The 12,378-nt window shown below is 36.0% G+C and overlaps 1 protein-coding gene and 1 pseudogene across 1 annotated transcript in view; both read left to right on the top strand.

Annotated features, from left to right (window-relative positions):
• LOC107720464 (protein translocase subunit SecA-like) overlaps window positions 1-7,719 on the top strand; it is a 12,386-nt gene extending 4,667 nt beyond the window's left edge. The window contains exon 2 of the mRNA XM_016528184.1: window positions 4,942-7,719. Within this exon, the coding sequence (XP_016383670.1) occupies window positions 4,942-7,719 (2,778 nt within the window). The remainder of the gene's footprint in view (window positions 1-4,941) is intronic.
• Window positions 7,720-10,747: 3,028 nt separating this feature from the next.
• LOC107720463 (GTPase IMAP family member 7-like) overlaps window positions 10,748-12,378 on the top strand; it is a 3,262-nt pseudogene continuing 1,631 nt past the window's right edge.

Below are 12,378 nucleotides of genomic sequence, written 5' to 3'. Positions count from 1 at the left end.
GATCTGGAGGCCTCTCAGGACAGGCTACCACAGGATGGTAGGCCTCCAGAGCGGCTCCCGTTTCAGGCACCATGGCGGAGCAGCCAGACTGGGAAGCCATGGCGGATCAGACAGTTCAGGATGGAGCTGGACTGGAGCCCTCCTTCTGCTGGACGTGGGAACTGGAGCCTTCCTTCTGCTGGACGTGGGAACTGGAGCCCTCCTTGGGCAGGAAGTGGGGACTGGCCCTCTGTGGGCTAAACTCAGGAACTGGAGCCCTCTTAGGGCTGGAACCCACACTGGAGCGGGCCCTGGGGTTGGAGCCGACACTGGAGCAAGCTCTGGGGCTAGGATGAGGGCGGAGAACAGTCTTTTCCTCCTCATACTCCTCCCTTGGTTAAGGGAGAACGGCGCGGCCGGCGGGCTTGACTGAGGAAAGGCCGGCGGGCTGGAGAGAGCCGCGGCCGGCGGGCTGGTTCTGACTCGGGACAGGACGCTCTCCAGACAAAGGAGGATCCCTTCCCTCCAGCGATGAAGCGTGCAGCGATCTCCATAATCGCGGGGGGGAAATGGAAAACAAAAACACTTTCAAAACACCGAAAACAAAAACAGGGAGAAGAGGCACCGCTTACTTTCTGTTAGGTGCTGTCTTCTGTCACGGTGTGCCTACTGTGAGGAGCGAGGAACAAGGAGCGAGGAATGAGGAGAACGCAGGAGAATCATAATCAACAGTCTTTATTAATCCAAACAGAACAAGGAACACACACATAGGAACGGGGATCGACGTTTAGGACAGCACACTCGACTCAGGAAACACAGGGCTTAAATATACATGGAAACTAATGAGGCAACACCTGGGATCAATAATCCTAATAAGGACAGGGACGGGAAGGACCAAATAAGGGCAGGAGGAACACGGGTGGAAAAAAACAGGACATGGAGCACGTGGGGAACAAAACACAAAACACGGAACACAGGACAGGAACAGAGTCTGACATAATGAGGGTGACAATTTTCAATTTTATTTGAGTAAACCTTCCCTTTAAGAAGATATGTATAATGTGATCTGTTAATAGACTGTGACACTTAACAAACATGGATAACATGAATAAGTATTTATTATCATGGCCAAAACTGTAAATTGAATTTTTAAGGTGGCCAGTTCACTTGCTTTTGCTTTCCCCATTACTGACTGTTGATTGAGTAATTTGAAGTATGTTTCCATATCCACTTCATATGAGATACATATGCATTGCTAAAAATGGATTTTAGCAAATGGCTGCAATATAACAAAGAGTGAAAAATTTAAGGGGGTCTGAATACTTTCCGTACCCACTGTATATCAAATAAATACAATACATACAACCATGTGAAAAAGAAAGGACACCCTGTTGAATTCCATCAGGACATAATAAAACATCATCTGGTCCTTGGCAGGTCTTAACATTTAGAAAATAAAACCTCAGATGAACAACAACACATGACATATCACACCGTTTCATTATTTATTTAGCAAAAATAAATCCAATATGGAAAAGCCATGTGTGACAAACTAAGGACACCCTTTGATTTAATAGCTTGTAGATCCACTTTAAGCAGCAATAACTTAAAGTAATAATTTTCTTTATGACTTTATCAGTCTCTCACATCGTTCTGGAGGAATTCTGGCCCACTCTTCTTTACAACGTTGCTCCAGACACTTTATACCTTTATCACCACTACCTCTACATACTTAACACTCAGATATGACTTATAGTAGTACACATTTTTTAATTTAATATTCATAATATTTATACTACTAGTCTGCTGACTTACTGTATAGCACGTCACTTTTCTATACCACTGCCTTGATCCTGTTAATAACAGCTCAATCTAACTCACTATCTCAGCCTTATCACAAGCATTGTCCAGTGCACCCAATGTACTGTAAGCTGTGCAACTGACAAATGCAACCTGGTCTCATGGCAAAAACGTACCCGGGGGCACATTTTCGCGAGACATTGAAACTGCGGCGAAACGTGCAGTAAGGTACGTAAAAACGGTGTTGCAGAAAAGCACCCAGAGGTACGTATTTTTATGAGACTGGGTTGGACAAATAAATAACCTTTGACTCATGAAGGAAAAATGCCCCCCCCAAAAAAACAGAGCTCTGACTAGGAAGCAGAATCTAAACTAAACTATCAAAGGAAAAGAAAAGAAAATCAACCCAGCAACAGAAATCTATTCATTTTAACAAATTAATTTAACAGGCTTCCTCCAATTAAAACATTTCTAAGTTTGAAACTGAACTAAACCCAAAGCAGAACATCATTGAGGATCTTGTGAACTTACATGACAAAGAAGTGTTTTAAGTATTTTCCAAACGCATACCATTTACTGTAAGTGCCCACTCACAAAAAAAAAAAAAAAATCTGCATTAACTTGCTGCATTATCCTGCCAGGTAAATGCCTTGTTTATTGAAAATTATTTAATAATTACGTTATTATAAAAAGTATACTTTAGCATTGCACAATTCCAGAAGCAACTATACCTTGAATTAAGGAGTCTATTTGTAATCATTGTTGTGAAGTAATGAGCCTAACCCTCAGTTTTCTGCAGCTATAATCAGTGCATCAGATCAAAAAATTATAGATGATTCTGTAACTGCAGATATTTTGTGGTCCCATTAGTGGCAAAAATGGGAAAATAATTACTGATTTTCTGTGTTTATGATGATTTTACTGTCTTATGAAATACATCTGCATGTCGTATTTTATAATTTGATATGTGTTTAAATGTTTGCTTTGTTTGCAAACACATTAGTTATAACATACTTGCAGTTGGACAAATCAGAATTATTTTCTGACTATTTTCCACTTTAGAATAATCATACACTCATATAACTTAACAACACTGTACAATGTGGTGAGAAAAACACGTGACACTAATCTTATATTTGAGCTTCTTCTTTATCTAGATTCCAGTTCTTCATGTCATAAACTAAGACAGCATGAAGAGAAGAACAATTTAATCAGTGCAACACACCTTGTTTCACGGATTACAGAGCATAACTTCACAAAGCGACAAGAATAATGGGAGGTACGAAATGATGGCATTAACTGTATAATCAATTCGTATAATTGTAATGGTTTATTTCAGTGAAATCTACAAGTGCAATTTTGCACTGTAAATTACAAATAATGAAAAGTTATGGAAAACGAGAGCCTACATTTTATTTGATTGAAATCAATCAGTTTGGTTAACTACATTAAGTGATGTTTAATTAAAAAAAAAATTTTCTGCTAAGTGCAACTGTTATGTGGGTTTTATGGTTTATATATTCACTTTTGTTCTATTGTTTAAGTCTCTTTTAAGTGTCAACTGCCACAATTGTCATTTGTCAATCTGATAACATTTAAATCTGTTTATTTAAATGTTATTTTAATAAAGTTGGGATTTGATGAAAGATTTGCTGAGCTATTGTACACTGAGTGTTTGTATAAATCATGTATGATAAATCTGCACAAGAAGTCTTAAAACTACCAATTACCACATACCTTTAGACACAGATTTATTTGGGGAAATGTAATATTCAGTGAGGGCTTTATGAAAGAACTTTGGCAAACCAACTACACACAACACGACTGCTTTAGAAATCTCAAATTTTCTGTCCTGTTCTCATTATGAAATTAATTCTGCTTCAGAAATTTATTTTACACTCTAGAGGATATTGAGCCATTTTACAAATACAGGGAACAAGCTGGAACGACAAAGGCATCTTTCAAAAGACAGAATACGTTTTTTTCAGGAAAATTGCTTTAATTTCTTTAAAGGGTTTTTACCATCTAGACAATATATAACTAAAAATGTTATTCATTTATTTAATGTGATTACAAATACACTTTTTATTTATGCTACTCAAGAAGTTCCAATTTGATCTGAAGACAGCTTTATAAAAATTATCTAGAAATACAAATCTATGATCAGATTCTTGCAGATCTCGTGGCACAGTGAAAGTGAAACTAAACACAGTATAAAATACCCAACCAAAGAAATCCTGTTTAAACTGAACACATGTTTCTGATCATGATCACAGATGAATGTTTGATAAAGTAAAGCTGATCAGATGAGAAGACTCAGTTAATCATTTTAATAAACCAGTTTACTCAACTCTGTTTCAGTAGATTGGACTTTGTAAATGCACCCTAACAAGATTTGCTTTCTACTTTAAAATTCAGTAGGCTTTTAAATTATTCAAAATAAATAAATAATCATATTAAAGGAATAATTCTGTTAAAGTCTGTCTTTATTCATCCTCAAAGGGAGTAGCTGTTGTAATCGAACCCTGTTTGGTTTAAGCTGCTAATAAACAATATTTGTGATTAAGACAGAAAATAATCATAACTACTGTTACAGCATAGACAAGCCTAACATAATTATATGACACAGTCTTTCTGATCTTTCTGGAGATAACAGTAATTACTAATTGGTGCACATCAAAATCATAAAATGCCAAAACAAAAACCTTGCTAGAGATTATTCGTTGAAATTCAATATTGTGAAGCAGGAGTCCAACATGGTGTGTCCTACAAAACCACCTTTAACCACACAGCAAGTGCACAATACTAGTCTTCCTGTATATCAACAAAAGCTTAACAGTACTCCTGTATGTTTTATTTAAAAAAGAATGCAGACTGATAAATGAAGAATGTCTGAAAAGCAAAACAAAACAGAAGGAAAAGAAACCAGCATAGCAGTCATGCCAGACTGTCATTGCTCTCCATAAATAACCTGTCGGTGAAGAAACACACCATCACACCACACCTGAAATGCAAAGAAACCTGTATTCACAACTAATTGACTGTATCACACCATTTTGGTACTGTAAATATGTAAATAAATACTGGCATGCACTTCCTAATCTTTCAAATCACATGACAAACTGAACACAACTGATATTATGCCTACTGGAAATCCCAAAGCATGAAACGTCATCTTCTCATACTAAAGAATGGTCTGCCTTTTATAAGAGACTGAATATCACTGTTGACGTCAACAGCAACAAAACCAAAGACAAAGAGCTGAAGAAGTGCTATGAATGTCAGGTGGTCTACGGTACGACTGTCAGTTTTGCAGCTGATTGGCTGAGACAACGTGTTCATATACAAGACTTGAAACCTAACAGAGAGTTTCAGTGTGTTATAGTGGATGAGGTGGACTCATTAATGCTGGACAAAGGTCTTGAAGTGGTTTATTTGAGCACTGAGATTCCTCTAATGGAATCTCTCAATGCAATATTGGCAAAGATCTGGTTTGTCATCAATCAGCTGAAGCGTTTAGACACTGGAGAGATTTTAGGCCCCATTCAGCTCCTCTCTCAGCTTCTGTCTGAAATCATTACTGAAAATAAAAGCATTGATCAACTCAATATTGTGCAGATGGCTGTGAAATCAGGAATTAAGCCTATAAAAACTAAGCAAATGCAAGAAAACATGACACATGTTCTAAAACAGCTTGATAATGCAAGTGTTGTGCAAATGGTGGCATTTTTAACCATGTTTGTGGGAAAATTTCCTGAGCATTTCTTTAAACTGTACCAGGAAGCGCCTGATGGGACTTTACAGAAACTGAATGAATTCAGTTCCACAGGTACAAATAAAAGACAAGAAATATCTGTTCTGCTCCTCGGAAATGGACAATGTCGTTTAGTGTACTATGAGGAGGACTCTCTAGTTAAATCATTGGGTAAAATGATTAAAAAGCATTATCAGTCTGAGGCAATAAAGGAACCAAAAGAATCTTGTATCCCAGACCTTCAAGATCTCATCAATGGGAACGTACAAACTTGGATTGAAAATGCTCTGCTAGCTACAAAAAGGAATCTCGGCCATGAATATGTCCTTCATGGAGATGGAGTCGCTCCTGTCGATTACAAATGCACTGGTGTCGTGCAGAACAACATGAGATGGGGGGAAGGACTTCAGCAGTTTCTGGAGATGAAACACCAAACTAAACTCTCCAACATGAGTCTAATAACAAACTTCATGTCTAATTTTGGCTTATTTAAGAAATACAAAAAAAGCGTCTATGGGATCACAGGAACTTTGGGGGACCAAACAGAGCTTGACATGCTGAAGAAACTCTACAATGGCATTGAGACGTGTAAGATCCCTTTATTTAGACAAAGGAAACTTTATGAGTTGGAGGGTTTGGTGATAGCTGAAGAAGACGAGTGGATCAGAACCGTCTGTAATGTTGTTAAGCATCAAGTGATCTCCACAGTTTATCGAGGTCCACGAGCAGCTCTCGTCATCTGTGAAACCATCAATCATGCAGAAATATTTCACAAGACTCTTAAAAATAAACTAAACAGAAAACTAAAACTATATGTAAATAACAACATGAATAACTCTACAATAATAAATAAAACTGTCCAAGCAGGGGACGTCATCATTGCAACTAATCTAGCAGGTCGAGGTACAGACCTAAAGGTCAGTGAAAGTGTAAATGAGGCTGGAGGTCTGTTTGTGGTGCAAACCTTCTTACCTCTGAACGTCCGTGTCGAACAGCAAGCATTTGGAAGAACGGCTCGTCAAGGGAGTCCAGGATCTGCTCAACTCATCATGTGTGCCAGTCATTTCTCTGACTCTGTAAAAAGGGTGATGGCATCTTCCACTAACTTACTTGACCCTCTGTGTTGTTTAATAAAGGAGATGTCACATTGTTTCACAGAAGAACTATTTGTTGAAGCAGTTAATCAGTACCTGGAAAATCACAGCTCTCCTAATCATGAGGCGATGGTCTCTGCCCTAACAGCTGTCTTAACCATGAATTCATATCCATTTCAGGAAAGTAATCTGGAACAGGCAAAAGTCGCCAGAAACACTGAGGTTGAGATTAGGCTCTCTGGGTTTCTTAAAGACATTCAACAAATCATAAAAAAGGAAGAGCTTTTTTCTGTCTACCTTGATGTCTTGGACAACATTTACAAAGACATCTATGTCTTTCTTTCCAACCAGCTTGATGTAATCGTGTCCTCTCTTAATGAGTGCTGGGGTTCGTGGCTCCTGGTGCACTTTAGTGAGGAAAAGGACATTGAAATGATGAAGGAACATCTGAAGGTAGCCTTGATGACTGCAAACCTAAAGCTTTTGACTAAACAGTCTCCATCCTCCATGGTCTACTATTACATCAGGTCTGGAAACAATCTCCGTGAGAAAGGATACCTTACTGAGAGCATTGAGATGTTCACCAAAGCTTTGGAGGATGGTGCATCTGGGGAGATTATTCCTCTCTATAATCGTGCACTGACCACTATTAAGAAGAAAGACACTGGTTATATCACTCAAGCATTGGCTGATCTAGAAAAGGCTGACAAGGCAATAAACTCATACAAGTCTCATCTGGCACAGATTCTAAAATATGCAGAATTATCAAGCCAGGAGCAGAAAGTAGAAGTTAATACTTTGCTCACCAAACAGTTTCAAGTGAAGTGTATGGTTTTAGAACAACTCAAGATGAACATTCAAGATGCTGTAGTGATGTTGAAGAGAGCCGAAAGCAGAGGAGGAAATGTAAAACTGACTGAAAAACTTACATTTTTTCTTGCAGAACACTTTATTTTTCGTTCTCCAAGACTTCTGAAAGAGCTGCCAATGGAATATGAATATGTCAAGTCACTGGGTCTTGACACCATTTTCTCTTTGGATACCATATTTTCATTCAGTGGATTTTTGTCAAAGATGATAAAAGTGTTTTAAAATATGACACTACTTTCAGATATCTAAACAAACAAGATATGCTGTCAGTCCTTAGTTGTCAAATTTACATTAGCAACAAAGTGCATCATATCTTTAATCTATTGCACAGTACAAATAAATAAATATATCTATATATAAGTTGTAACATTAGTTCTTCATGCAGACACATATTTCACACTCAATGTCCTTCTGAAAATTATTATTTAAAGTTAAAATTGCACTTGATGAAAGATGTTATGAATGCTGCCTGAACAAAAAAGTATGTTCTTTCAATATTGTACTATACCATGTTTGGGGTTAAAAACAGAAAGACATTTTGTTGTGAAATGATGTACACAATTTTATGACGTTCTGAATGTTTGTGATTTTGTTAAATACACTGGTGTTTAAGGAATAGTAATTCTTTCAATGAAAATCTTGAGATTGACATCCCGTGGTAACTAGGATTTACACAAGCTTCAGTCTGGATCCAGAACACCTGAGAAGAGATGATGCCAACCCTGAAACAACATACAGAACTACCACATTTTGCTATAAATTTGATTGCATCATATAATAATTGCCGCAGTTTATATTTGTCATTTTCCTTTTGTAAGCATTTTTCTAGATGTTATCCATGTTTTATTTCTCAATGACATGCAAGCAAACAACCAAATAAAGGATTTCAAGAAAAAAAAAGGTATTCACTTCCTTCCTGTCACATGAGTCTGTCAAGTTCCTACCCCTGCTAGTTTACAAACTTCCGTCAGTCACACAAAAGGAATAATGGAAAGATAAAGAGCTAACGCATGGAATTAATTGCTGTAAAATTATCGTTTTCTCCCTTTTATGGCATTATGTCTTGAAAGGGGCAGAATATTGAGACCCCTTTATTCAGTTTGGATGCGTTTCATTCTAATTGGTCAAGGACCCTACTTCTTTTTATGACTAGTAGCTTATGATTCCATTATAATGTTGAAATTCAGACAAGTATTGAGTTTACATTTACATTATTATATGAAATCACCTACTACAGTCAGCTATTGAATACTATGGGCCTAAAAAATGCGTAATTTTCTTTCAGGTACAAGGACCCTAATTCTTTTTATGACTTATGATTCCATTATAATGTTGAAATTCAGACAAGTAATGAGTTTACATTTACATTATTATATGAAATCACCTACTACAGTCAGCCATTGAATACTAGGGGCCTAAAAAACATGCGTAATTTTCTTTCAGGTATACCTTTTTTATTATATAGATGTAATATTTTCTTCATTCTATTTATTTTTATTTATTTATTTTCATTTAACTAACACACCTCTAAGAATGAAAATGCCTGCATGTTCAATAATAAGTAAATAAATAAACAAACAATCATGGGTGTAGCCTACACATGATAATTATTTAAATAATTATATATTTTAAAAAGAATATCATTAATTTCATGAAAATCAAGGACTTTTGTCAGGGTTAATCCATTAGACCTAATCAATATGTGTTTATTCATAAAATATGTGATATTTTACATATTTACATCACATGCAAATATGTTTATGTAAATTTATAAAACTACTTGTACATTCACTGCAGTACTCCTTTTAGGCTACTTATACTAAAACTGCTTACGTAAGGGAAAGTTCACCCAAAAATGGAAATTGTGTCATCATTGTGTCATCTTCAAGTTGCAAACCTATGAGATTCTTTCTTCTGTTGAGCACAAAAGAAGATATTTTGCAGAATGTTGGTAACCAAACAGTTAAATGCGTAATTTTCTTTCAGGTACCTTTTTTTATGATATAGATTTTTTTCATTCTATTTATTTTTATTTATTTATTTTCATTTAACTTTTTGATACACAATACCCTGTTGGGGCAACTTAATGGCTGCACTTTGTTCTGCACTATGTTCCACCACTTTAAGACAAATGGATTTGTTGTGTTTTCATATTCATGAGATTATAAGCTAGATGCTACTTTTTTTGGGTTTGCATCGAATGTTCTTCGACTTTTATGCATGATACATTTGTTTATGAATAAAGATTGATCTGTTGAAAGCAGTTATTTTGAGTTAGATGCAAAATGCTCTCCTTTTATTCAAATTTGACATTGAAGGTGTGCATACAACATATTTGCCCACCGACAACTATAGTAGCCGCACATTCAAATACGATTTTCAAGAAAAAAAAAGAAAAAAAACCTGGGGAAAATAAATGCAGAACATGTTCACATAGGACGCTATTAACATGACTATATGCATGAAACCATTCAGAAAAATTTGGGCACAAATGGGTTAATAGTGTTCATCGTCTGTTTGATCCATACCAATATCCAGCGACTACCAAATTGTCCCTAGCAATAATTTTGATCAAACAATACAAAAATATATGTTTTTGTAAATGTAGGTGCTTCTGAAATATGTCATACAATTTATCTTACTTAAGAAGTTAAAGTTAACACTTTAGAAAACTGTGCGGTTTTAAGGACGCACATTGAATGCACAGGGCGGAGTAGAGTTTTCTTTCAGAATCATCCTGGGTCCAATCTGATTAATATTAAAATAAAGTGGTGCATGATTAAGACACCCAGCGCTCTGATGCTGCTGTAATGTTGTTGGTTCACCACAAAATCAAAATTGTCTGTAAAACATACTAACATAAAAACAATAATAATACAAAAAATTATGTTTATGAATTATGAATATGTTGGCTACCATAATCTATAAATAAATACTTTAGATGGCATGCAACTGTGGTCAAAGGTGTGTGTGTGTGTGTGTGTGTGGGGGGGGGGGGGACATAGTCTGCTGTTATGTCCCCAAAAATGTCAAAAGCAAACCTACTCCCTTGTTTGAGATTAAACCACAGTTCTCATAAGTGCATCAGACCAAAAGATTGAATGATTCTGTAAATCCAGATTGTCCAAACATTTATGCTCAGTTTAATAATTCAGTAAACTAAGACTGCATGAAAAGGACAATTTAATAACTGTGACACGCACACTGTTTCATGTATTACAGTGCTCAACATTACAAAAATACAAGAATAATGGGAGGTGAAATTATGGCATATAATACATGTTTAATCAATAATTAAAATTGCAATGGTTCATGTCAATGAAAGCAATAAGAGTTGACTGTATTTTGCACTATAAAATGCAATCAATGAAAAGTGATGAAAAAGTAAAACTTATGAATTCCTATCTGTTTGAAACTACAGTGACAGGGAAGGGACATGTTCACTTCACTTAGTTTTGTCGTGGCCACGAGATCATTTTGTCGATTTGAAGTCATGGCCTCGAGATCCTTTTCTCATGGCCACGATTTCTAATGTTGAGGGAACAACATATTTTCCTCGTGGCCACGAGTTTAATGCGTAAACAGATGTGACCTTAGCAACCTGGGATTATCAGAAATTGATACTTTATTTTGAATGTTTTGTTTCATTCACATTTTAAAACGTGCAAATGAAACGAAACACTGCTAGTGTTTATAATTGTGGCCTATTAATTACTAGCCGAAACAGAATGAATATCTGTTAAATTCAACCTTTAAAGTGAACTTCCAGTAAAATCCCCGTAAGTGCACCAGAAATAGAGACTAATCAAAACTTTACTGGCATGTTGGGCATATACAGTATTTACAAAACATATTAAGTAATATTCAGAATATTAAGTAAAGAGATCGAAATGAAGGGAAAATAAAGCGAATACATAACAACAAATATACAAATATAACCAATAATAATAATAATAATAATAATAATAATATTCATTCATGATAACCTTATTTTTAGGGATGCACCGATACCACTTTTTCCAGTACTCGCCCGATACCGATACTTTTATTTTTGGTACTTGCCGATACCGAGTACTGATACCGATATTTTTATTGCATTTGTAAATTTTTTAAATATTGGGTACAGAAACCAAAAGAGTATGTATAATGTTAGTTGGTTAACTTCATTTATCAAATAGATACAGTCAAACCAAAATGTATTCAGACACCTTCAACATTTCTCACATTATCACAGTTTATTCGTTATAGTTTAGAAAATGGTAATAAAATATGACAAGAACTCAGAGTTAAACGGAGTCAGAACAAATTCAGCTTGATAATGTTAGATCATTTTGATAGAAAGGTATGTAATAGATTACAATCAACCAAAAATTAGACAGCTGTTAGTATGACAGTATTTACACAACCATCAATACTTAGTCGGGCAACCCTTAGCCTTAATGACAGCCTGACAGCCTGGCAGTAATGACAGTAGTCTCCTGGGCATGCTGCCACCCAGCTTCATGCAAACCTCAACTTCAGTTTATTCCCAGACTCGGTCTGAATAATTTTTGGACTCAAATTTGTATCAATTTTACTGGTAGTCCACTGTATGAAGAATTGTTGGGTATGATTTGACACAGTTTACTTTATTTGGCTATCCTCACTTACATAAATGAACTATAGTGTCCTACACACTAGTAAAAAAATATCCAAAATTATATCTGGTCTCTGAATAATGTTTGGTTTGACTGTATATCCTTCGGTTATTTTCAAAGCCACTCATATAATGCAGAAACACTCAAGCGAGCAAAACACGCGCAACGCGTGCACATATTTGTACTGGTGCAGAATGAAAGGACAGTAGTACAGCGCATTTCACACAGGCTGCTAGATTCACTT

The sequence above is a fragment of the Sinocyclocheilus rhinocerous genome, unplaced genomic scaffold (genome assembly GCF_001515625.1).
Source record: "Sinocyclocheilus rhinocerous isolate Xijiao unplaced genomic scaffold, SAMN03320098_v1.1 scaffold691, whole genome shotgun sequence".
Classification (NCBI taxonomy): domain Eukaryota; kingdom Metazoa; phylum Chordata; class Actinopteri; order Cypriniformes; family Cyprinidae; genus Sinocyclocheilus; species Sinocyclocheilus rhinocerous.
Note: the sequence above shows the minus strand (reverse complement) of the source record. Positions and strands in the feature narration are given on the sequence as shown.